The sequence below is a fragment of the Sturnira hondurensis genome, unplaced genomic scaffold (genome assembly GCF_014824575.4).
Source record: "Sturnira hondurensis isolate 20B ecotype Veracruz unplaced genomic scaffold, ASM1482457v3 Scaffold0004136, whole genome shotgun sequence".
Taxonomy (NCBI): domain Eukaryota; kingdom Metazoa; phylum Chordata; class Mammalia; order Chiroptera; family Phyllostomidae; genus Sturnira; species Sturnira hondurensis.
Window position 1 is genome coordinate 53,599,157 of NW_028076767.1, and position 27,549 is coordinate 53,626,705.

Sequence of the window (27,549 nt, forward strand, 5' to 3'; positions counted from 1 at the left end):
AGGGGCTTTGGCTGATGAGGCACAAACAGAAGTGCAGTGCAAGGGAATTATGCTTTTTTATTCTTTTTAATTTAATTTATTGGAGTGACTTTGGTTAATAAAATTATATAGGTCTCAGGTGCACAATTCTATAATACATCATCTGTATATTTTGTTGTGTGTTCACCACCCCAAGTCAAATCTCCTTCCATCACCACTCATCCTCCCTTTACCCTCTTCTACCTCCCCAACCTCCTTCCTTCTGGTCATCACCATACTGGTGTCTATCTATGAGGCTCTTTTTCTTTTCTTAATCCCTTCACTTTTTCACTCAGCCCCCCCTGGACAGTTACGCTTTTCTGAGTGCATGTATCAAAAGTAGATTTGAGAATATACAAAAAGGGGAAAACCCACATTTTTTACATTGACTCCCTGAAAAAGATAATAGTAGTTTCCTGTCAAAGACATAAAACAAAAAATAAGTCTAACAAAATGTTCACCTCTGGAGTTTTTATTTCAATGCATCTTTTAGCACTCATTTAAGAGAGCTTCTTAAGTTACTACTGATAGCTTTACTTGTGGATGATACTTGGTGGTCAGTTAATGTCAAATTTTAAAGCCAGAGTATTCTAAAAGGTCACTCTAGTGGTAGTAGCCGTATCAGCTGAGGCAGTTGAAGTAAGAAGAATTGAGCCTTCCACTTTGAGCAGATAGAAAAACAGCTTCTATGAGTAACACCGACTCATCTTTAGGCAAAGTTGGTAATTACAGGTGGTAGCAGTGACGTGTTGAGAAGGATTCTGAGGCCTTGTCCAACCACTGTTTACTTTGGACGCATCATGAAAGGTAATTTGCTACGCCTAGCCTGGTGTCTCAGATAGGCAGAGGCCTGACTGATATATAACAAATGATAGTCTCAAGAATCAATTTCAGAAGATATATAACTTTCCCAGTTAGTGGAAACAGTAATAGGGGCTTGGAATCCTAAGGAATGAGAAAAACAACAGGAGCATTGGTTTGCCTCTTTCCAAACATGAGAGTCGATGGGCCTTGGTTGGCCTTGCTTAGTTAGAGCCTGTTCACAAACCCTGGAGCAGCCTTTGACATGAGGTAAGGCAAGTATGTCTCGCTCCACACCACTTTCCTTGTCCCCAGGAACTGCAAGGTTGGAATGGCCACATTTCTGCCTGGAAATACTCATCTCCCTGCCTCATTCTACCCACATGAATCAGAGGCGGACTGAGCAACTCCCAAGTCTTACACCAAAAAGCAATCTCCTACACCATATTTCTTTCGTTTCATTTCCCACTTCCAGATCTTGGAGAAAGTCCTAAAAGACCTTAAAGTGAACACTTTAAGACACTGAGTGTAGGCTCCAAGAGGCGAACGCCAATGTAGTGATGCTGTAACTTAAGGATGACGCATCCATGAGTTGAACCAGGATGGAGAGCTAGATAAGGCGACGCAGAAATCCACAGAAAAGGCTGGATTTGGTAATAGACAAACTGAGAACTTGGGCAGTCCTAGGATTTTTTTAAAAACCACAAAACTGTTAGATAAATTCAACTGAATGTAATTAAAAGAAGAATGCCATTTTTCTCAGGATTTTAATGGCAGACGTCTCTGGCTATTCTACTATATATATATGTATATATATATATATATATATATATATATATATATTCTACTAATATTATATCTGGGATATAATATTCTTTACTTACATTTTTATTGGGGGATATGATATTCTGAGTATGACAAACTGCCTAACTAGAAAAGCAAGCAGAATAAAATTTTACCTTATGAAGAAATAAAGATTTGTCTTCTTTTTTCTTTTTATTGCTTTTCTTTTTTAGAATTTTACCCAGCCCTCTGGAGTTGGTGAAAGATGTGATACCCCAGCAAATCTTCTTGCAAAAGGGTGTCAACTCAACTTCATCGAAAACCCTGTCTCTCAAGTAGAAATACTTATAAACAAGCCTCTCAGTGTAGGCAGACAGAAAAATAGTTCCGACATTGTTCAGATTGCACCTCAAAGCTTGATTCTTAAATTGAGACCAGGTATGTTAACATTTACATGTGCACCGGATCAGGTAAATAATTCTAGTGTCGCATGGTTATATCACTGTTCTGCTAATACAACTTGTACCACATATTACAATACCATTGATTATAACCACTCAGATGTCTCATTTTTTAGGAAATAGAGAATCGCTTTTCTTTATTCATATTAGTCACTTGCACTCCAAACGTGTCACTAAAAAAGCCTTATCTAATAGTAACCATTTGAATCTCTCCAATGTTGTTAAGTTTTACCTCACATTTCTTCAAGAGTTTAATGTAGCTTTAAACTCCTTTGTATTTTGCTCTCCTTTTCTAAAACCGCATACAAAAAATTCAGCTTATCTCCCATCTAAATGGATGCCAGCTCCCCCAAGGAGATATAAGATATCTTAACTCTTACCCCTTTCAGTAGCTCTAAACACACTGCTGAAAGATTTCCATGGGCTCATTCATTCATAAACCTTGCCACATTGTTTATGAAATCATTAGTGTCTTCAGAAAATTCTTATTGAAATGAACTAGCCAGCTGGCCCAGGCACAAACAAGTCTCAATGCATATTTATGGATTTGCTTTTCTCATGGCGTATTTGCAGGTGGTGAACAGACTCTGCAAGTGCAAGTCCGCCAGACCGAGGACTATCCTGTGGACTTGTATTACCTCATGGACCTCTCAGCCTCCATGGATGATGACCTCAACACAATCAAAGAGCTGGGTTCCCTGCTTTCCAAGGAGATGTCTAAATTAACGAGCAACTTTAGACTGGGCTTTGGCTCTTTTGTGGAAAAACCTGTCTCCCCTTTCATAAAAACAACGCCAGAAGAAATCGCCAACCCTTGCAGGTAAGTAATGATTCTCTGGCATCTCTGAACACTGATTTTCTGCAGAGATAGCCCCTCTCTGAGCTGCACTTGGCAGGAGCTTGCTCACTCCCCGGCATTTCCCTCCTGCCTGGTTGGATCTCAGTAGCTTTCTCAGTTGCCTGGGTTGTTCAGAACCAAGGGGAAGTCATCTTAACACATGGCTCTAGCATTGGGTCCTTGCAGCACCTGTCGCCCTGTGTAGGTCAAGATATAACAAACTTGGTTCTGTGTTCTGCAGACAAGGGGACCTAGTCTTCTACTCTAGGTTCCACTCACCTGTGCCCATCCCCAGCCCCTTTGAGACCATCTATTCTAAATGACCGGCACTTTCTGTGACAATTTGACAGTAACCCACACTTTCTCAAAATACCTTTTTCCACTACAAAGACTTCTGCCAAAATAACACTTTTTGAAGCTTCCTCTGACACACTGTGGGAAATGGGATTTCTTTTACTGCTTGGAGAAGGCCTTTGTGGCCTTCACTTCTACCAAGTTCAGTAAGAAATTAGATAGTAACTCCATTATAATATGCTGTAATCAGCTATTAAAATCATGTAGCATTCAGGTAATGATGGTTGAAGGCAAGCTGCATTGTGGTTGTTTAACTGTATGGTCAATGACATGTCCTAAATGAAATTATTTAATATCCTTGTAATGAAAAAGAGCTATCATTTACTTAGTGCCAGGCCTTATGCTGAAGGTTTTATATACATGACTTCATTCAGTCTTTATAATAACAGCAAGTCAAAGCAGATTATGTTATTTCTACATGGAAGGGAAGTAACAGAGGCTCTGAGAGGTTAGGAATTTGCCCACGGCCACATGACTAATTAGCGATCTGTACTGAGATCTGGGTTGGTCCAAAACCAAGCCTTTTACTACTATAAATCTAGTATATATGAAATGACTTTCCAAACCTCCATGGACCTTTAACACACTTATGCACACCCAAGGCATCAACCTATGTGTAGACAAACAAGTTTTATAACATCATTTTAAGACATTTCAGTGATATAACCAAAAATACTCTGGCCACGAAAGGAACTGAACCCATCTCTGATTGTAACTTTTAAGTATTGTGTTTACATTCAAGTGTCAGAGATAGTGTCTGTCCCCTCACTGCCCTTTGAGGTGTAATTGACATGTACTACAAGGCACACATCAGAAATGTTCATTTTGATGAGTTTGGACAATTGAATATACCAATGTAATTACCACCTAAAACATGATATAGAATGTTTTAATCACCTCAAAAATTTCCCCTTAGGCCTCATTACTATCAGTTCTACTTCAGACATAGACATTTTTTTATTTCTATGATTTAGATAGATTTTGCTTATTTTCAGACTTCAAATAAATGGGATAATGTAGTGTCTGCCTTCTTTTGCTCAAAATAATGTTTTTGAGATTCATCTATGATTTTGTGTTTATCTGCAGTTTGTTCCTTTTTGTTTTAAGTAATAGTCCATTATAAGGATTTACTACACTTTGTTTAGTCATTCTTCCATTGATGGACATTTAGGTTGTTTTTCCATATTTTTCTGGCTACCATGAAAAATTCTGTTATGATCACTTACATATAAATCTTTGTGTGGACAAACAGATTTTGTATTTCTATTGAACAGACACCTAGAACTGGAATTGTTGAATTGTATATATATAGTTTTAATTTTTTAATAAACTATCAAATTATTTTCTGAAGAGGAAGCACCATTTTGCATTTCTTTTACACATTTTTTCAATATATTTTATTGATTATGCTATTACAGTTGTCCAATTTTCTCCCTTTTATTCCCCTGTGCCCTGTACCTTCCTCACCATCATTCACTCACCTTAGTTCATGTCCATGGTCACACAAATAAGTTCTTTGGCTTCTATATTTCCTACTATTCTTAACACCCCCCTGTCTACTTTCTACCTACTATTTATGCTTCTTATTCCTTGTACCTTTTCCCTCATTCTCCCGGCTTTCTATCCCTACTGATAACCCTCCATGAGATCTCCACTTCTGTGAATCTGTTCCTGTTGTTGTTTGCTTAGTTTGTTTTTATTTTTAGGTTCAGTTGTTGATAGTTGTGAGTCTGTTGTCATTTTACTGTTCGTATTTTTGATCTTCTTTTTCTCAGATAAGTGCCTTTAATATTTCATATAATAAGGGCTTGGTGATAATGAACTCCCTATCTTTGAGACACTTTATCTAAATGATTGCTTTGCTGGATAGAGTAATCTTGGATATAGGTCCTTGCATTTTATGACTTTGAATACTTCTTTACAGTCCCTTCTTACCTGTAAGGTCTCTTTTGAGAAATCAGCTCATAGTCTTATGGGAACTCCTTTGTAGGTAACTGCATTCTTTTGCTGCCTTTAAGATTCTCTCCTTATCTATAATCTTTGGCAATGTAATTATGATGTGCCTTGGTGTGTTCCTCCTTGGGTCCAACTTCTTTGGGACTCTCTGGACTTCCTGGAAGTCTATTTCCTTTGCAAGGTTAGGGAAGTTCTCATGTTTTCAAGTAAGTTCTCAATTTCTTGCTCTTCCTGTTCTCCTTCTGGCACCCTTATGATTTGCATGTTGGAACATTTAAAGTTGTCCTAGAAATTCCTAAGCCTCTCCTCATTTTTTTTAATTCTTGTTTTTTTCATTCTGTTCTGGTTGAATGTTTCTTCCTTCTCCTCCAAACCATTGATTTGAGTCACGGTTTCTTTCCCTTCACTGTTGGTTCTCTCTGCATTTTTCTTTATTTCACTTTCCATAGACCTCACTTTTTCCTCTATTTTGTGACCATACTCAACCAATTCTGTGAGCATCCTGATTACCAGTGTTTTGAACTGTGCACTTGATAGATTGGCTATCTCTTTTCTGGAGATTTGATCTGTTCTTTCAATTAGGCCATTTTTTTTAATCTCTGTGCTCTTGTTACATAGCTAAGGGTGGAGCCTTAGGTGTTCACCAGGGTGGGGCAACCCAGGTCATTGCTGGTGGCACTGTATGTGGGGGAGGGGTCCAAGAGGCAACAGTGGAGCTTGCTCAGCTCTCTGCCACCTTCCAGTCACTTCTGCCACTACCCACAAGCAAATTGGGTTCTTCTGGTGCTGATTCCCAGGTGGGTGGGTTTGTGTATGTTCTAGGACCCTGTGGATCTCTCCAGTGAACTCTCCTATGAGGCTGGGACTTTCCCCTGCTGCCCCAACCCTCCCCCCCCATGTTTTTTCAGTCAGAGGTTTTGAGGCTTTATTTCCCTGTGCTGGAACCCTGGGTTGCGTAGTCTGTCTTCCTCCTGTTTTATCTGAATGCAAATGTGGAACTGCCCACTCTGCCAGCTGCTGCCTCACCTGGTTCTTCAGCTGCAGGCTTGCCATGAGTCCTCTCCACCCCAGCTGCCTGTCTCCACCCCTCCTACTGTTCTGGATGAATGTTTCTTCTTTTAACTGCTTGGTTGTCAGACTTCCATACAGGTCAATTTTCTGGTAGTTCTGGTTGTTTTTGTTTTTAAATTTATTGTTGTCCTTTTCTGGTTGTGTGAGGAGGCAAAGTGTATCTACCCATATATGCCTCCATCTTGGCTGGAAGTCCCTATTTTGCATTTCTATCAGCAATGTGTAAGGGTTTTAGTTATTCAATATTCTTGCTAATACTTGGTATTGTCAGTCTCCTTAGTTTTAGCCATTCTAATAAGTATGTATCTCATTATAGCTTTAATTTGCATTCCTTAATGACAAATAATGTTAAGCATCTTTTCATGTGTTTATTTGTAATTCTCATCTTATTTTGTGAACTATCTTTTCAAATATTTTATCTACTTTCAAAAATTGGATTGTTTGTCTTCTTAACATTCTAGCATTCTTTATATATTCTGGATATTCTTTGACAAATACATTTTGCAAATATTCTCATTCAGTCTGTGAATTGCATTTTTATTTTTCTAACAATGACTTTGATCAAACAAAAGATTTTAGTTTGGATAAAATTCAATTTATCAATTTTTTTATGTTATGGTTAGTTCATTTTTTGTCCTAAAACATTTTTGCATACCCTGTCATCACAAAGCTTTTCACTGTATATTTTTTAGAAGCTTTGTGGTTGAAGCTCTTACAGTAATGACTATGATGTCAAAATAGTTTTCTGTATTTGAATGAGGGAAAAGACGTACGTTCAACTTTGGTTTCCATGAAAATATCCAGCACTACTTGTTAAGCAAGATTTTTCTTTCTCCACTGAATTCTTTTGATGTCTTTGATAAAGAGCAATAGACTGAGTACATGGAAGTCTAATCTGGGCACTCTATTCTGTTCCTTTCAGTATAGTCATGTAACCATAATACCTTATCATCTTTATTATCATAATTTTTTTTAAAATCCTGAAATCTGGAGTGTAAGTCCAACTTTGTTGTTCTTTTATCTTGGCTATCCTAGATCCTTTGCATTTTCATAGTAATTTTAGAATCAGCGTGTCAATTTCCTCAGAAATATCCTGAGATTTTCATTAGAATTGCATTGAAACCACAGGTCAATTTGGGCAGAATGGACATCTTAAAAATATTGAATATTCCAATAATTACACATGACATATATTTGCATTAATTTAGATAGTCTCATTTGTCAATGATGTTTTATTGTTTTCAGGGTAGAGATCCGGTTCATCTTTTGTTTAATTTATTGCAATGAACTTTTGAATGCTGTTATTGTTATCTTTTAATTTCATTTTCTAATTGTTTCTTGATAACATATAGATATGCAATTGACTTTGCATATTTACTTTGTATCCTGCAAACTTGAGAAATTTTCTCATTCATTCTAGTCTGATTTTTTTATAGATTCATTAGGATTTTCCATATACATAATCATGTCATCTGTTAATAACAACTTCTTTCTCTCCAATATTTGTTCCTCTTCTCTTTTTTTCTTACATTATCATGTTGGCTAAAACATCTAGTATAGTTTTAAATAGAAGTGGATAGAGCTGGCACTTTATCTTGCTTGTGATCTTAGGAAGAAAGTTTCAATATTTCACCGTTAACTATGTTATCAGCTATTAGTTTTTTGGATTCCTTTTATCGTATCAGGAAGATTTCCTTCTATTCTTGGTTTGGTAAGATTTCTTTAAAAAATTATAAATGGATGTTGAATTTTATTTCCTCGATTTAAAGATTTTTGCCCCACAATTTACACAACCTCTTATATTAGTGTCTCATTGGACTTAGTAACATGGCCACAGCTACCTGCAATGGAAGAACATTGCTACCTCAAATAAAATCAGAATTCTGTCAGTAGAGAAGAAAAAATAAAGAATGGGTACTGAGTAACATCTATCAATTCCTGTAACACCAAACAGATTTCTATTGAAATGTAATGACTTGTACCTTCAAACATTATATATAATAGATAATAAGTTGTGATTATTGTTATCAATTGTTGGTTTGCTTATAAAGGGAAATAAGCTTGGTGTTTACAGCCTCCTAACTGTTTAATATAAAAGCATTTCTAATGCTTCTGGCCTAATTTGACAATCACGGAATATTGTACCAGTCTGAAATTTGTATGTATTATGTATCTTTCTCCTGCAACAAGCTTCAGTACAGAGTCTAGCAGAGCAATTCTACCTAGCATTACACAGTGCAAGCTGCCCCACTGGGATTGCTTAAAATCATTCCTTTTATCACAGGTCAGATAAGATGTACTAAGGTAAAGTACAAAAATGACCATGGGAAACAATAAATATGAAATATTACCAGAAAAAAAATTAACAAACTTGGGTGGCTCAGCTAAGTTGGCATCCCAGCATCTTGAATTAATAATATGACCCTGTCCTTAATCAGCTTCCAGAAAAGGAAAGCAGTCTGGCTTTTTATAGCATTCATTTACTCATTCATCCATTCAATAAAACCTTACTGAGCTCCAGGTATTGTGTTAGGCATGGGATCTCTGCAAGAAAAAAATCTGGGCCCAGTTCTCAAGGAGCTAAAATTCTTTGGGGAGCAGGCTCATGGTGTAGTAGACAGATCATGAGCTTCTGAGTCAGCCCTGGAATAAGTCCTGGTTCACCTAGTCACTCCCACTCTCACCCGAGGTGAATCATTTCACCTCTCACAGCTTCAGGTTGGAATAACAGTACTGATCACACAGAGTGGGTGTAAGGTTTGGGTGAGGTGATAAATGGAAGCATTTGGTACAAGGCTTGAACTTGAAGTTCTAAATAAATGGTAGCTAGTATAAACAAGAGTACAGTGAATGGGGGCCCAAAAGATTATATATTTGACCTCTTAAAAAGGTCAATATTTTCCTATTTTCTAAAGTGTTTCTTTTATTTTCATTTGCAAAATTACCATTAGTTAAACTTACATATAAAGTTATTTTTTACTGCAACATTATATTTTTTCACTCCTATTACATCTTTAATTCTCCTGGCTTCCTTGTCCACATACCTCTCCCGACACAAATACACACCAAGAACTCAAACACTGAACACAAAAGTCAATCCTTTGATCGATCTAAACCTTGTAATTATGGAATAAAAATGTTATTTAGTAGAAAGGCAATAAGATGTAAGAGGAAAGAGCATGGAGTTTTTCAGACCGGGGTTTAAATTATAACCTTGGACAAAAACTTGCTCTCTTTGAACTCACTCTATCCACCTATAAATGGAGATAATAATATCTACCTTTTAGGGCATTCATGAGAATTGAATGAGCTCAGAACATAACAAACATTCAAAATAAGTATTAATTTTCTTCCTCTCATCAACACTTATTATCTTTAATTATTTTAATCTAGTGGTTCTCAAACTTGTAGATATCAGAACTCTCTTACACTCTTAAAAATTAAAATCTCCTCCCAAGAGCTTTAATCTGTGTGGGTTACACTTATCAATATTCATCATATTAAAAAATAAAACAGAAAAGTTAAACATCATTGGTTATTGATTATTTAATAATTACAACTAGAAATGCACTGTATATTACTACAAAACATCTTTATAAAAATAACCATATTTTTCCAAAACAAAAATCAGCTAAAAGAATAACTGTTTATACATGTTTGCAAATCTCCTAACATCTGGTTTAATAGATGATGACTAGATTGTTACACTTGCTTCAGTATTCAATCTGCTGCAATATTTTGTTATATGTGAATTCCATGAGTAAAGTCAAACCTCACATATATAGTTAGGAGAGGGAGATGCATTTAACAGTTTTTTCTCATGGTTGTGGATGTTCTTCTTTGACACTACATTCAAACTAAACAAGAGGTAAAATTTAGCTTCAGTATGGAATCTTAAACAACATCAATGAACTCTTCATATTCTGTTACATTGAAAGCCATTGGTCTGTCTTGCTCTTTGAATGACTTTTACTAATGTGCATTATTTTGTAATATAACACTTTGGCCCTTTGGAAAACATTGTTTCACTGAGTTATGCAGATCTCCCAAAATTTTATAATGCATTATCATAAACATGATATTTGTTCATGTCACCATAGATATCATCAGATAACTCTTGATGTATTGGGCAACTGTTAATCTCAGAGGTAGTGGATGAAAGTTTTCCAAAACCCTAATTTTTACCTACTTCAAATTTTATCTTTGGTGACAAATACTGAGCATTGTTTTCCTTGAAGTGGCAGGCTCGCTTTCCTCATTTATTTGTAAAGATGTTGTTTATTTATTTTTAGAGAGAGGGAAAAGGAAGAAGAAAGGGAAAGAAACATTGATTGGCTGCCTCTTGTATGGATCCCATCTAGAAACCAAGCCCACAACCAAGGCATGTGCCTTGACCAGAAATGGAACTTACAACCTTTCACTTTGTAGGACAATGCACAACCAATGAGCCACATCAGTCAGGGCTCACTTTACTGATTTTTAAGAACATGTCTGCCAAATACCTAGGTTAGAATAATAGCTTGACTGTCGAGCATTCTTTCAGGTGAAAATGGTACTCTACAAAAAAAGGGCCAGTTCAGCTCAATCACAAAGTGCTTTTCCACTATAAACGCTGTACTTTGCTGGGCAGCAGGAATGGTGTACACGTATTTCCAGTGGGGACACACAGAAATATTTCTTAAAAACATGTTTTCAAGGGTGTATACTTAATAAAATTAATAACTTTTACTGCTCCATCAAGGACAATCAAGTAAAATTTACACTTCAAAAATTATTATGGTAAATGCTTGCTGGTAACAAATATATATATGTAAGGACAACTATACAGTTTTGTGCTTTGATCCATGCTAAGGCACTAGCAGTTTTGCTCACTATGGCTTTTGCATCATCAGTGTAAATGTCGACACAGAAATAAAAGAAAAAGACACATAATGTCTTTTATCATTGTGAAAAAAGTTTGACCTTAAGGACTCTGAAAAGGTCTTAGGGATGGACCTCTATGGGTCTGTGCACTACACTTGTAAAGCCTTTTTTACTTTAATCCGTAATGTCTTCTGGAGTTTGCAAAGATGTATGTAGATGGATCACTACATTATTTAATTAGAGAAAATTTTCTGAAATAAATTTTCAGTAATAGATTGTCAGTCTATGATACATCTCATAACCATTAAAATTTATATTTTAATTTCCTTATTTACACTTTTATATAAAACCCAAATTTTCTTCAGTTAACACATTATTATTTTAATCAGGAGAAAACCATCTGATTCTAGAAATATCATTAGCCAAGTCTACAATCTGCCCTTAGTTTAGTTCTAGACTCTGTGTGAAGTGATTTATGTGAGAAGCGACACCAATGTTTAGTAAGCACAATGCCCAGAAAAGCTCATTTGTGCTTTGCACATTTTATCTCATTTAAGACTCTCCACTATTCTGCTAGGTAGATGTTGTCTGTGGCCAACTCATCAGAGTTCCAATGAAAGCCCATGTAAGATATTAAAAATGAGGGAATAAGATTGGTTTCTGAAAGCTTAAGTTAAACGTATGAATCAGAAAGGAAGTGTGAAAAGTTCTCTGGAAGTGACAGACTGGCTCCTGGGCCCACCAGACCAGGTAACCTGTTAGAGCTAAAAGAATGAGCAGTCCTGGGAGGTTAGAAGAGTGTGAAGAAGCAAGGGGTGCAGATGCAAATATGGGCCACATTCATCTAAGGGCCCAAGGCACTTACAGTTTCTAATCTCATAAACTTTCATAGCTTCCCAAACTTTTGTTAGTGACTACAGATTGGGGTAGAGCCAGGTGTGACCAGGAGCATCCATTCTGGAGACAGCTGTATAGGGATATCTTGAACTGTATCAGTCAGTGTTGGGGTCCTCTAATACCCTTTGTTCTGAACCCCCAGGACACATCAGATTATGACCTGCTTTCTGTGAAAGTCTACTGATAGTATGAAAATGACTACCCTGGCAGACAGTAGCATTCTGGTCCCTGTAGAGCTCTATTATTCTGTGTTAGTGAATCCATAGTCATTCTAATTTGTACATACAGTTGATTTTCATTATTCACAAGAGTCTCATTGTATAGTCTCCTTGAACACCGCATTAGCAAATGCTGAACCATTGCTCCTAGGGGAAACACAGGGTTAGTTTCCTGTGAGTTTCTAGTCATGCTTTCACCAGCTGATTAATACATAATTCTGTTTAAAAACACCTTATTTAATATATATTGCTAAGTCATTAACATTGAACTCATAGATGACAGCCAGTATAGCTCACACCAGAACAAAGCATATCAAATACAATTATGTTTTCCATAGGCACATCACTGCCTTCTTGCACTTAGGAACACTAGACAGCCCTTCAGCATCATGCTTGAGGGACGTTCTAAACAGCACAACCACCAACAAAAAACACAAGGATGCAAAAAACATGGCACCAAAAGACCATGAAAAGGATACCTGTTTACAGCGTGAAAGCTAAAGCAAGAAGGCGAAGCCTCGTTTGACCTCAGCTGGGAACATGTGTATGAAGTGACTTGTTTTTTTGTTTTGTTTTTGTTTTTTTTTGCTACACTGTGCATTTATATAAATGACTGAGAAAGTATTGAGAGTATTGATTTGGGGGTTACAAAGCAATTTTAGCAAGTAGGTTAGTTTGCAGATGTGGAATCATGAATAATGAGGATTGACTGTATACCTCAAGTGGATAAACAGGAGCCTGACCCTGAAAGATGTACTGTTTTTTAACGTGTTGACAAGACAGGCTTCTGCCCCCGCAAAGCTTCTCTTAGAAGGATCAACCAGCTCTCCCCAGGCAGCACATCCTCACTCGGAGCTACACCTTTTGGTCGCTATTTCTACACCAGTGTTTCTCAAGCTTTAGAACAACACAGATTGCTGAGCCCAGCCCTATCATTTCTGACTGAGTAGGCCTGGAGTAGTGCCCCAGATATTGCATTTATAACAAGTGATGATCATGCTACTGGTCCAGGAACTACACTTTGAGAACCTCTGCTCTATACTACCGTCTCCATTCTACAAAGTTCAGTTGGTTGAGTAACCTGTGCCAAGTCTTATGCACAGCTACTAACTGGCTTTCAGAATAACATGTGGCTGAATTGATGATCAGCTCTTTCTGTTCTACTGCAATATTTTGGGAGGTAAATATCCTAACATGGCATTTTTCCCGTATGTAAATAGTTTTAAGTGGTTGTTTGACTCCTAGACTGGTCCACAACAGTCTGTTCAGTCATAGTAGAGCAGGGATCTAGAACCAAGAGCCCTGCTCTGGTTTTCTGGGTCCTTGGCAGGCAGTGCTGGGAGTGGAGGAGGGAGTAGAGGAGGAAAAAGGCAGATTCCACTCTCAGTTTTGCTACACAGTGACTCATACTTGATGACAGCTTAAGATATCGGAATACAAAGAAATTGTTGTTATCATGTAAACTTAATGGTGGATTTTGGTTGAGAGGCAATAGGAGGTAGTGATTACACACACATGTACACACGCACAGAGGAGTGCGGAGTCTGCTCACCTGATTATCTGCTACCTGTGCTTGAGTCAGTGTAAGACACCGTGAGCTCTAAGTGTTAGCTAATATAGTTAATTTGGAATGGGTGCGTAGGAGATGATCACAACAATCTTAGCAGTGAGACTCATAACCAGGTCACAGAGTCAGGCAGTTCAGGAAAATTTATTTTCATTTAAGAAAATGTTGCCAAACTATTAGATCTACTAATATTTCATCAAGAATCTTTTCATATTTCACCTTTGCAGTAGTATTCCATATTTCTGCTTACCTACATTTGGATTCAAGCACATTTTGCCATTGACAAATGATGCTGAAAGATTCAATGAAATTGTAAAGAATCAGAAAATTTCTGCTAATATCGACACACCTGAAGGTGGATTTGATGCAATTATGCAAGCTGCTGTGTGTAAGGTATGCTGAGGGGAAGAGTGTTTCACTCTGATAACACAAATTTCATCTCTTATTACCACATCTACTTTGAAATGCTCGGCTAACTTTATCTTTTAATTGTCATATTTCTACATTGGTATTTTTCTTAAAACAGAACTTCTTTAAAATTTTTAACTGAACCATATTATAATGGGACAGTTTTATTCTTAATATTTGACTATCCTAATAAAATTATAAAAGTATTGGGGAAATTTTACTACAAGTCATGTGTGATTAATTTTTAAAAAATTAAATCAGATGAATTGGGTTTTTATTTAATCATGATAAACAATATCAAAGGCAGAAATATTTTCAAAAGTAAAAATGCCCTGATTCAGTGTAAATTTCTACATACGATTAGATGTCCATTGTTAGGAACCAACCAAATAAGCATCCAAAGCCACACTGTCCATGCAGCAGTGCGGGAATATGCCTCCTTCTTAATAATCTGACACTTATCCATCCATAGGAATGATTCTTGTCCTCAGATGACAGCTCTCCATGGAAAATACCAAGAAAGAGACAAGGCTGAAGCTCCTAGAAGGTGGGAGGGCCAAGGAATAAGGGAAGGAAGGAACAGGATAAGGTGGGATGGCACAGCCGGGATGAGTTTCTGCCCAACTCGTTCTGGACTAATGTTAATTAGATGGGAGAGCCCTGCTAAGGAACAGCCAACGGACCATCTTAATTAACAGTAGTGTGGAGTGATGCTTTCATAAGCAATTCTTTTCCTTTTATCACATTTATAAAATTTAAATGATACAGTAGAAAGATAAATATGTGCCTAAATATTAGGTGACAGTTTAATAAAACAGGCTTACTCAGAGTCCATTTTGTGCTGCCTTCGACTAGTTTTACTTCAGCTTGGATTTAGGATAATCTAGGACATCCCTCCCTTCATTTTTCTGGTAAATAGAAAATGGACAGTAAAATTAACTATGTAAAAGTTGAGATCAAGTGGATACTGATTTTAGTAAAATTATTTCCCCTGAAGCATTAATCATCTAAAAATGTTATCCAGGAAAAAGCAAACACCACAGAATTTTGTGTGTTTACTGAAGAAATTAGGAAAGACACAAATAAATGGAAACATATGCCGTGTTCATGGATTAGAGGAATTAACATCATCAGAATATCCATATTACCCAAAGCAATTTGTTGATTCAATGCAATCCCTATTAAAATACCAGTGACATATTTCACGTATATGGAACCAATATTTCAAAAATTTATATGGTACCATAAACAAATAGTATCAGCAATTTTGAGAAAGAAGAACAAAATAAGAGGGATCACATACCAGACATCAAACTGTATTATAAGGCCACTGTAATCAAAACAGTCTGGTACTGGCATAAGAACAGACACATAGATCAATAGAACAGAATAGAGAGCTCAGAAATAAACTCGTGTTTCCACAGTCAGTTAATATTTGACAAAGGGGGAAAAATATAAAATGGAGTAAAAATAGCCTCTCCACCAAATGATGTTGGGTGATCTGGACAGCTACATGCAAAATAATGAAACTTGGCCATCAATTTATATAATACACAAAGATAAACTCTAGATAGATAAAACACTTAAATATAGGTCTCAACCCCATAAAAGTTCTAGAGGAGAACATAGGCAGGGAAATTACAGATATACCATGCAGCAGTATTTTCACTGATATGTCCCCTAGAGCAAGGGACATAAAGGAAACAAAGAACAAATGGGACTTCCTCACACTAAGAAGCTTCAGCATGGCTAAAGAAAACAGCAGCAAAATGAAAAGGGAACCGACCATATGGGAAAATATATTTGCAAATGACACTTCGGACAAGGGTTTGATCTCCAAAATATATAAAGGACTCACAAGACTCCACCCCAGGAAGACGAACAATACGACTAAAAAATGGGCAAAGGACCTGAACAGACACTTCTCCAAGGAGGACATACAGAGGGCCCATAGATGTATGAAAGGATGGTCAATATCACTAATCATCAGAGAGATGTAAATTAAAACTACAATGAGAAAACACTTCACACTTGTCAGAAAGGCCATGATAAACAAATAAACAAACAAATGCTGGTCAGGTTGTGGAGAAAAGGGAACCCTAGTGCACTGCTGGTAGGAATGCAGACTGATACAGCCATTGCAAAAAACAATATGGAATTTCCTCAAAAAACTAAAAATGGAACTGTGGGTTGATTTTTAAAAAGATTTTATTTATTTATTATTTTCTTTGGAGAGAAGGGAAGGGAGGGAGAAAGAGAGGGAAAAATATCAGTATGTGGTTTCCTCTCATGTGTCTCCCACTGGGGACCTGGCCTGCAACACAGGCATATGCCCTGATTGGGAATTGAACCAGGGACCCTTTACTTCACAGACCCGTGCTCAATCTACTGAGCTACCCTAGCCAGGGCTGGAACTGCCTTTTGATCTGGCAATCCCACTGCTGGGATTATACACTCAGAACCCTGAAAAGCCAATCCAAAAGAACCTATGCACCCCAATGTTCATAGCAGCACAATTTACAATAGCCAAGTGCTAGAAGCAGCCTCAGTGCCTGTCAGTAAATGAGTGGATCAAAAAACTCTGGTACAGATTCAGGAACTTCTGGCTAATATGGAGGCATAAGTAGATATACTTTGCCTCCTCACACAACCAAAAGGGCAACAACAAATTTAAAAACAAAAAACAACCAGAACTGCCAGAAATGGAACTGTATGGGAGTCAGACAACCAAGGACTTAAAGAAGAAACATTCATCCAGACTGGTAGGAGGGGCTGAGATGGACAGCCCAGGTGAATAGGATGCATGGCAATGTGGTGGCTGGTGGCCCCACATTTACGTGCAGATAAACCAAAAGGAATAACTGGGGAGCAAGACAGACCATACAACCCAGGATTCCAGCAAAGGGAAGTAAACCTCAAAACCTCTGACTATAAAAACTTGTTGGGAGTTACAGTACCAGGAGAAACTGCCAGCCTCACAGGAAAGTCTGTTGGAGAGGCCCACAGGGTCCTAGAATGTACACAAGTGCACCCAGCCAGGAATCAGCACCAGAAGGGCCCAATTCGCTTGTGGGTAGTGAGGGAAGTGACTGAAAACCAGTCAAGAGCCAAGCAAGTAGCAAGAAACACAGCAAGACACATCATAATTAAGTTAGCCAAGATTAAAGATAAGGAGAGCACCTTAAAAGCAGCAAGAGAAAAGGAGACAGTTACCTACAAAGGAGTGTCCATAAGTCTGTCAGCTGATTTCTCAAAAGAAACCTTGCAGGCAAGAAGGGTCTGGAAAGTATTCGAAGTCAGGAAAGGCAAGGACCTACATCCAAGATTGCTCTATCCAGCAAAGCTATCATTTAGAGTGGAAGGGCAGATCAAGTGCTTCCCCGATAAGGTCAAGTTAAAGGAGTTCATCATCACCAAGCCCTTATTATATGAAATCTTAAAGGGATTTATCTAAGAAAAAGAAGATAATCAAAACCCTGAACAACAAAATGACCACAAACTCACAACTATTAACCACTGAGCCTAAAAAAAAAAAACAAAACAAAACAAACTAAGCAAACAATAGAACAGGAACAGAATCACAGAAGTGGAAATCACATGGAGGGTTACTAGTGGGGAGGGGGAGGAGAAAGAATGAGGGAAAAGATACAGAGAATAAGAAGCATAATTGTTAGGTACAAAATTGAAAGAGGAAGGTTAAGAATAGTGTAGGAAGTAGAGAAGACAAAGAACTTGTATGTACCACCCATGGACATGAACTAAAGGGTGGAATGATGGTGGGAGAGGGAGTGCAGGGTAGAGGAGAATAAAGAGGAGAAAAAATGGGGCAATTGTAATAGCATAATCAATAAAATATACTTTAAAAGTTATGGTACATTTACATACTGGAATACTACGCAGCAGAAAGAAAGAAGGAGCTTCTGCCCTTCGCAATAGCATAGATTGAACTGCAGAGCATTCTGCTAAGTGAAATAAGCCAGGCAGTGAAAGACAAATGCCATATGATCTCACCTGTGAGTGGAACCTAATCAACAAAAGAAATAAGCAAGGAAAATATAACCCAAAACATTGAAATTAAAAACTGACAGTAACCATGGGGAAGGGAGGAGAAGGGTAACAGGGGAAAGAAGGGGAAAGATCTACTCAGGGAACATCTGTAAAAGACCTATGGACAAAACCAAAGGGGGACAGGATTGAGGGTGGGAAGTGGTAGTAGGTCGGGTGAGGGAAAGTGGTGGCAGGAAAATGGAGACAACTGTACTTGAACAACAATAAAAATAAAAATGAATAAATAGAATGTTAAGTGTTTACTACATTAATGTTATGAACTCCCAATAGATGAAAAGGGCTAAAATAGACCAGCAATATGTTATAATCTGAATGTGTCCCATCATAATTGACTCCCTCTCGATAAATGCTTGCTTCTATCCAATATAATCCAAATGTTTCTTTCTCACTGTAGGAAAAAATTGGCTGGCGGAATGACTCCCTCCATCTCCTGGTCTTTGTGAGCGATGCTGATTCTCATTTTGGAATGGACAGCAAACTGGCAGGCATCGTCATTCCTAACGATGGGCTTTGCCACTTGGACAGCAAGAATGAATACTCCATGTCAACTGTCTTGGTGTGTAATCTGCACTCGACACTGTTTTCGGGGCTATAAGAAGGCAAATGAAGCAATGATTGCTGTAGTACATAGCAGAATAACCCACACTTGGTGAAAAAGGTGTACATTTTCTGATCTGAGGCTAACAAATTGCCCTGTCTCAATCCTCATCACCCTTAGAGATTCCCACAGGAGTACAGGTGGGTGGTGGGGCTATGTGAGAAGTCTGAATCTGCTGCAGCACATAGGATCCCATAATGTCCCAATTTTTCAAAGAGCCAGAGGCCAGCAAGAAACAGAACAGTTAGCTCGTTCTGTTCTTGACCACAGCCCCAGAAAGGAGGGCTCAGAGCAAAGCCACAATCACCTAGGAGTTGCTGTGAACGATGGTTCCAGAGCATGCTTCCTAAATACTGCCATGTTTTCATGGGCAGTTGAGTCATGCAGGAAACAATGAGCTAAGTAGTGTTTGGTTGGTGCATATTAACATTTGGTGTATTTTTTGTCCTTCAAAAATGCTGCCAATATGCAAGGAACTAACACTCGACTTTTTAAAACAAGGTACAATTTTCAGAGCTCTTTCGATGTACATTACTTCATTCAGTTCTCACCAGAATCTTGTGTATGTAACTGCTCTGTTTAAGCAGACCGTAATGTTTGGGCATGTGTTATTCCCTCTCTCTGGAATGCCCTTCCCTTCTGGATTGCTCAGAAACTCTTAATTATTCTTCAAAACCCAGTTCAATCATGACTGCTCCCACCAGCCCTTTTGGATCTCTGCTGGGCCTGGTAGTGACCACTTCTCCCCTCGCTCTCATATATTCATGTCTCTTGCCCAACGCTGTGCGGAAATGTGTTTGCTTATGTCTGTCTCTATTTCTCTAATGTGTGTTCCTCGGGGTCAGGAGTCCCTGGAACCCAGTGGGCACTGGCTACTCAATGAAATAGAGTTAAATTATGAATAGCAACATGGGAAAGTTCTATTATCACCATTTAATATCTGGAAAAATCTGGTACAGAGATTTTTATGTGACTTCTTAAAATGACAATGCTGTAAAAGTGTATGTAGGGGAAGAAAGGAAGGGCAAGAAAGAGGAGAAAGAGAAAGACAAAGAGGAAAAGAAAAAGAGGAAGAGTTCTAATATTGGGTTGGAAAAAAACATTCTCTAAAAAAAGAATTCAGTGAGGTAATGTATATAAATGCTCAATACAGTGCTGCCAGTTAGTTTTTAAAAATCTACTGGTTCATAAATTATCTGCTACCATCCCTTGCCTAAATTTCTGAACTTGAACATGAATGTTTTCCTGTAACTTTTGATTAACAATATTTTCCAAACTTAATTATATAAATTGCCTTTCCATATTATAAGATCAATGAGGGTAGCCACATACTGTCTTTTAGCCAACAAGGAAGAAGAAATTGTGAGAAATGAACCACCTCCTTTTTGTAATTATTCAAATGCTCCTTAATAGGTATCTCAGGAAAGTAGGGCTATAGAAGCAAACACTACCTATTGCTTAATATGACCATCTCATCTAATAAATATTTAATTCATCCTTGCTGAGTTTCTACACATGCACAGAAGCCAGGGGCTGTTTCCATGCCTGCCTGTAACACAGCCCTCTGGGTTTTCTGAGCATTTTCTATGCACTCAACACTGGACCAGGTTCCTGGGGCCACAAAATAATAAGACATTGTCCCTAGGGACCTTGAGGAACTTATAAGATCACTGTGGGAACTAAACCAATTGATGTGGACCAAATAGAAAATTACTTTTGCCCACTTATGGAAGGCTACATGGAATGATTCTGACTATATATGCACAGCAGTTGAAAGATTTGAGAACTTGTAGAGATAAGAAGGGGTCAGCACTGGAGGAACTCATGCTTAAGGATGAAGGATGCTTGGTGTTTGGGCACTTGAACAGCAGAGGAGATTGAAAATGTCAGACCCAGGAAGATTTATATTACCTGGATTTTACCGGTACCTACTAATAAAAATCCAAATGGCCTGGAAAGCGTGTATTGCACAGCCAGATCTGCAGTCCGGTCCTTTGCCTGAAGTGCTGAGAATATGTGAACATGCCGCATGAGTGTACGGTGTCCCTCCAGTTGGGCTGATTTCAGACATTGTCAACAATGTCTTAGTTCAGTTGTTTGCAGGCTAATCTTTCATTTGAGCTTCCTCTTTGTAATCATCCACATTTGGATTCATGTAAGAGGCAAAGTTGCTGCATGATTTCCAGCCTTGGAAAACAAAGGTCACCTTCAGATTTGATAATAAATGACTTCTTTATTTCTCCAAGTATCTGTATCACTTGGGAATGACATGTCAATGGGACAGAAGTACAATGTGTTTTCAACTGTCCTGTGAAACGATTGCAGGGTCCTATAAAGCTGATTTGTGACTTCAAAGAAGCAACAAGACCAAACCCAAGAACTGGGGCAGGAATGTCTCAAATCAGATAGGAATTGTAGTGTGTCATTCATCAGCAGGCTGCCCCTTCCTCAGCCCTCATACAACCTCATTCTATTCCAGTACCCGTTTCAGAGCTACGAGAGTCACCCAGTCATATGCATTGCAGTCTAACTACTCCTTCCTCCACTCTGACTTTCTCTCTGACTCGAGCCTGCTGGCAAATGCTGCTTAGAAGAGGAAATGTGAAAATATTACACACTACCAGTCATTAAATAAATTTCAAGTGATCTCCTTAGAAGGCCAGAGCATAAATACACCACATTGACAGGCATTGACTCAGGAATTAAAGGGATTTACAAAACTGAGGAAACAATATTAAACTAATTAAGTAAATAATGCTAATTGTATATTTGTTTACAATTAAAGTAATAGAGACAATAAAGCCAAGATCATTGAAATGCCAAACTTATTAAGATATCTTTGAAAGAAACATTCTTTTCTTTATTTTGCATGTTTTTGTTAAGATGATGCTTAAAATCTATATATTAATTTTAGGAATATCCCACAATTGGACAACTCATTGATAAACTGGTGCAAAATAATGTGCTACTGATCTTTGCCGTAACCAAAGAGCAAGTTCATTTATATGAGGTAAGCAAACATCATTCAGGAAATTCCTTTAGGGAGATTATTCAACATGAAACTTGAACATTAACTCTGTGAGTTTAATGTATGAGGAAACCATTAGAAAATCATTAACATGTGCCAAATATACTGGACACTTGGCAAAGTGGACTCCGTTACTGTTTACAATTTAAATTATAAACATGGAGGTACAGAGAAGAATGGGGGACAGATATGGTGGGACCAGGAAGACAGAGTTATAGAAATGAAAAGGTGAGTTGAAAGAGACTACCAATAAATGTAGGACCACCTGCCTAATGGCAAAGTAGTCCTTCTTTCCTTGAACTATTTCATCTGATGAGGAAGGAGTCAACAGAAAGTAGAGAAAATTATGAGGATGGGGGAGAATTGACTTTAAATTCCCAGACATTTGCAAATTAGATACATAAGAAATTTATAGATAGAGACACAATTCAAGCAGCTATTGAGAAGTGAAAAGCTGAAAGAGAAACTTGTTAAATTGGGCCAAAAAATAATTTCCCCCTTAAAGCAGCTGGATTTGCAGTTCAAGTTTTGGGATAGAAGCACCAACTCCAGAAAAAGAATGGTTTCAATAGATGAAATAACACCTGATAACCAATGCCTAAACTGTAAGATACCCATGCATACACAAAAGATTTCTGTGGTTTCTTCTGAGCCTAAGAAAAACAATGTGTCAAAATGCCATGAAATGTGTTGCTGGCAAATCATCTATTCCTAATGGGCAATGTCACAGAGAAGTAAGGAGTCTCTAGCCTGGGCCTTAGATAATGTAGAGAAAATAGATGTATATTAAAGTCTTTGACTCCCATGCAGAAACTTCAAATACATCTAAATTCTGTCTGATCTCCTATTCCTTTTGAAAGGACCTCTTAACAAGCTTGGTGAATTTACAGGGCTAGGGAAACTGACATTATTTCACAGAGGCTTTGATTAAATGCCACTCACTGCTAAGGACGGTGCCGCCAATGAACTTGCATCAGGTTCTGTAGAAGGGATTCAGGAGGAGATCCTATCTTGCATTTTTAATGAGAGGAGGGTATTGTACTCCAGGTGAGATTGCCGTCTGCTGAAAACCAAGGAAGTCCCTTGAAATAAAGCTGCATACTCGAACCCTTTGTTCTACTCCTGAGACCGTGTGGGTTCACCTGATCTGGGCATTTTCTTAAGGCTCTTTAGTATGTGATACTTGTTTCCAGTGGTTTTGAGTAGTAGGGCTGCAATATACCGCAAATACAATAGTGAGTCTATTCTGCCTTTGATCCTTAAGGCTAGTTTGAGAGGACCCTGGGGGTCTCAACACCTCCTCCTCACCAGGGCTCCTGTTTAGAAATGGGAGGAGGGGTTGCACAGAACTTTTCTTAAAAGGAGAGTCAGAGAAACACGACTGATGATCACAAACAGACAACTATAACTCACATTGGTAATAGTCTTTAAGACTCACAACTCATTTATACATCTCTTTAAAACTGCTATTTAAAAGACAGAGGAAGGTGAAGAATAACTACATGGTGAAACAGAGCCTGTCGGATTTAAGCTTGTGTATCCACAGTTCCCATTTTGCAAAGAAAATTATCATTTCCATGGAAAACACAGATTACAGCCTGCTTCTAAAGTAACAGCAGGACATTTATTTTGCTTGCCTTCTAATCTCATTACAAGGCAAATTTGTGTTCTGTTATCATCTGTGTGGTCTTCACCACCCAGGCTTCACTAAATTCAAAGGGCCATTTGCAGGGAGCCCCTCAGATTGGGACCAGGTCAGCAGCCAACTCTATGACTGCCCTTCTTCATTATTTTATTTTTATTTTGTTGGACTCTCCATTCCATTTGCATTTGTGGGGGCAGGCGCAGCCAGGTCTAAAGATAATGACAGCGATATTGCACTTCCCTGAAGGCTTCACACAGCATGAAAATGCTGATCTCTTGCCTTATTGATAATGAACACTGAAAATAGACCAATAATGGTTTGTGTTGCTTTTCCATTTAAATCTTTTAGAAGGATCCCTATGTGTACAGGAACAGTGCAAACTGATGTCCAGATAGCTGTGATAGAAGAACATAACTACCAAAGAATCACTGAAAAATAATAACCAGAGTTAGGATTAATAAACCAACCGAGTGGTTGACTGTAATGGAAATTCCAGAGGGCAAATTGCTTACACCAGTTCTGTGTTAAGCGTAGGTAGGTGTATAGTCCCCAGGGGATGGATCTCGTCTTACAAAGCAAATAAGAGTTATTTTGCCCATTCACAGAGTGCAGGGGAAATGACTGTTTTTTCAGTGATTTTTGTAAGATGCTTTGGACTGCCCAGGTGTGTGATGTTGCTGTACTTTGTGGTAACAAAAGATGAGTAAACAACCAAAAGGATGATTCGGCCTCAGTTCAATCTGACTAGAGTGCGCACCCCAGACTCCAGCAAACAGATGATTTTGAACAAACTTATTATTATGAAATTTTCAGTTTATTCAATTACAGGGTTCAAAAGATAATGATAGGTAATACACTGAGCACTAGATAGTATATTTATTATATTCTAGTGCTAAATACCATTTTGATTCAGTATTCAATTATCCAAGTTTAGAAAAATTTTTAAATCTCTTCTTTTGTTTTCAAAGTTTATTGTGAATTTACATTAAGATAGTATCAGGCTACTAAACCCCAACTATCTGATTTGACTAGTCTTTTCTTCTAAGTGAGATACTAAGATAAAAAGCATTTAAATCAGTTCTTTACTGCATTGTCAAATCATATTATTAATCACCTGGGATTATTTGCAAGACTTTAAAATATCCTATATACTTCAAAATGTCTACAACTGCCTGGAAAAAATGAGTTTTGTGAAGTTAATAACAATAATTATTATATGACCTGGTATTTATGATGTAATATTGAAACACAGCACTTAGAAAGTAAATAAGGTATGTTGGTAATAGACACATCCTGTTTAATCACTAACATCAATGACCATTAATTGATGTCCCTATGATTATTAGGACAGAGTCCTGTGTCCAAAGCATGGGGACAAGGGACCCACGGAGGTTTTTATGTTACCGCTGGCAGGACCCCTCTCTGTGGAGGTAAAAAGCCCTCAATTATCACTCTTTTAGGAGAATGGTGAGTCTTGCTCATCTTTCTGTTTAGGCCAATTCTCCGTATACAGTAGATGCACATACACAGTATGTGCATTTCTTCAGAAATACAATTCTCCATATACAGCAAGTATTCTTACTTATACAGTAAGAATCACAGATGCAGTTCTCCATATATAATAAGTATTTGTTGAATGAATTCTTTAAAAATTATAATGTAAGTACCTATCTTTCTCAAATTGACTGAAAGTTTCTAAACAGGGACTTGGAGTTTTGGGCGACAAACACCTACTAAGGTTGAGGAAGCCCATGAGCAAGAACAGGTTGGGGTGCCTGACCCAGTGCTGCCACCACCACCCCTGCAGCCCTGGCTGTCCCAGCACCCCCCTTCCCTTCAACTTTGACACAGGTGGCACCGGAGAGGAAACAAGCACTCCACCATCGACCTTAGGGCCAACTGGCTGGAAAAGCTCCAGAGCTTTTCCATGAAAAGAAAGGAAAACCCCTGAGTAACCACCCTCTTGACAGTCATTATATCTAAAAACAAGCATGGGGAGTAGCCACAATACACTCTGAGCCGGATGTTCTGTTGTAGCTTGTGAAAAGTATCGACCGTGTACAAATTTCAATTTTTCAGGAATCAATAACCCAGTTTTTATTTCACTTCTTTCCTTTTTTTTTTTCTCATCTTTTGAGCTTTTCACTGCAGCAGGAGAGTTGAAAGGAGGCAGAGAAATTAGGGGGGAAGATAAAACAAAAATTGGATCCTTCTACCATTTGTTAGCTGTTTTGTTATTATTTTGTTTTATAATGTACACTGTGGGAAAAGATCAAAACAGTTTAGATTGGATGAAAATCCCTTTATCTCTGGCCCCAGTTTTTACCACACACACACACACACACACACACATACGCACACAGAATGACAGCTTTAGTGGTCAGTGACTCAATCTGGAGGGGAACATCACCTCGAATTCCAGTGATCTCCGCACAGATAGCCTGGAGTTAGCTCTGATGCAGTTCATTTTAGGGCATGGTGTAGAGAGTTAATTATGTTTTATCCCATCAACTTCATCCTATAATGGAGGATTTCAAATTCATGCTTTTAGAAAAAACAAAATCTTCTAAGAATATTAAAAATTTTTGTGGATTATGAAAAATATCTGTCGAGTTAATAAATTGCTCTTAATTCAGGTATAATGGAGAAGGATTTTGATCTCTCTTTAATTGAGGTATCTGGGAACAAAGACTGAGGCGAGCCAGCTGCCTACACTTTTCCTCATTAATCAAAATCTCTCTCAGGGAGGGACGATTTGGACATAAGACTCATGTCTTCAGACTACCAAGGCAAAGTTATTAGAAGTATTTCCAGTCTTATTAATAAATTGCAATCATGAAATTCATCGGTAGCTACCCCTTAGATTCCATGTAGTACTTTTCTTCTAAAGAATGTGAAGGCTCATAATCCAGACAGAAAACACGGAAAAAATACTAATTGATGCCCTACTAAGCCAACCCATGTAGAAATACAACATAGCATTTCAGCAATACAAGACCTACATATTTCAAGATTTACAGAACACCCAGAGTGTCTAGCATATGGTTGGAACCAAGACACTATTGATTGCACCCATTCATTTATTCATCCATTCAGCAAACATTTCCTGAGCTCCTTTCAAGAACCACGGTTTCTGACTATAGAGGAGCATAAGACAAAGAGCCTCCCCCAGTAAGTCTCATAGAACATTAACAGACTCATAGACCAATAAACAGGATAAGGGCATTTTAGAAGTTGCATTCTGAAAAGAGACCCAGGGCAGAATTTTGCCAAGGGGCTAGAGTTTTCATATCTGTCTCTATTTTTACAATTTTCTATTTGTTAAATGGGGCAGCAAATTAAGTGGCAATCATAAACTATCTTTGATGCTGATAGTCCCATAGTGTTGTACTAAGAACAGGTGGGGGTGCCTGGCCCACTCCTTCACTTTGCAGTGGTGGAAACTGAAGGCCAGAGATCATCTGCAGCTATGATTATAAGAATAAAAGGGAAGGTTTGCTGAGGGCTCATTATGTGGACGCCAAGGGGTATTTTAACTCATTTTATCATTTAATCTCCATCTGATGGCTGTAGAACCCAAAATAACAAAGCAAGTTACATGGGAGAGCCAGGATTTGAACCTAGGCAGATGGGGTCCACAGGTTCAACCACTGAGCTTAAGGAACAATTGAACCTGAACTGCTGTAGTGAAAGAACATGGTAGTTTACAGCCACTAGAATTTTATATAAAGTAACTGACTTTGAAAGTCACTGAGCAGTGAAAGCCTGGGGCCTAAGGGTAGAGCAGAGCTGTCTGACAGGTAAACAGAAAGGTGAAATTCTTATAAATGGTGGTGTCCTTCAAGGCCAGTAAACACTAGGGTCTTTTGATATTGCTGTTAATTTAGATAAATACAGGTTTTAAATGTGTGGAAAAAAGAGAAACATTTGGATTCTGCCTTGTAGATTATTTAAGCTCTTGTTGGTAAGAACAGG

The 27,549-nt window shown here is 38.0% G+C and overlaps 1 protein-coding gene across 3 annotated transcripts in view; it reads left to right on the forward strand.

The window, feature by feature from the left end:
- The window catches only part of ITGB6 (integrin subunit beta 6), a 154,484-nt gene that overhangs the window by 70,295 nt on the left and 56,640 nt on the right, over positions 1 to 27,549 (forward strand). For 2 of the 3 annotated variants that reach the window (XM_037044604.1, XM_037044605.1), the window contains 5 exons: positions 1,836 to 2,040; positions 2,637 to 2,883; positions 14,055 to 14,220; positions 18,698 to 18,859; positions 21,816 to 21,911. In XM_037044604.1, coding sequence (XP_036900499.1) covers positions 1,836 to 2,040; positions 2,637 to 2,883; positions 14,055 to 14,220; positions 18,698 to 18,859; positions 21,816 to 21,911 — 876 coding nt within the window. Of the gene's footprint in view, positions 1 to 1,835; positions 2,041 to 2,634; positions 2,884 to 14,054; positions 14,221 to 18,697; positions 18,860 to 21,815; positions 21,912 to 27,549 lie in introns of all 3 variants that reach the window. The other variant, XM_037044606.1, reaches the window with a different exon arrangement.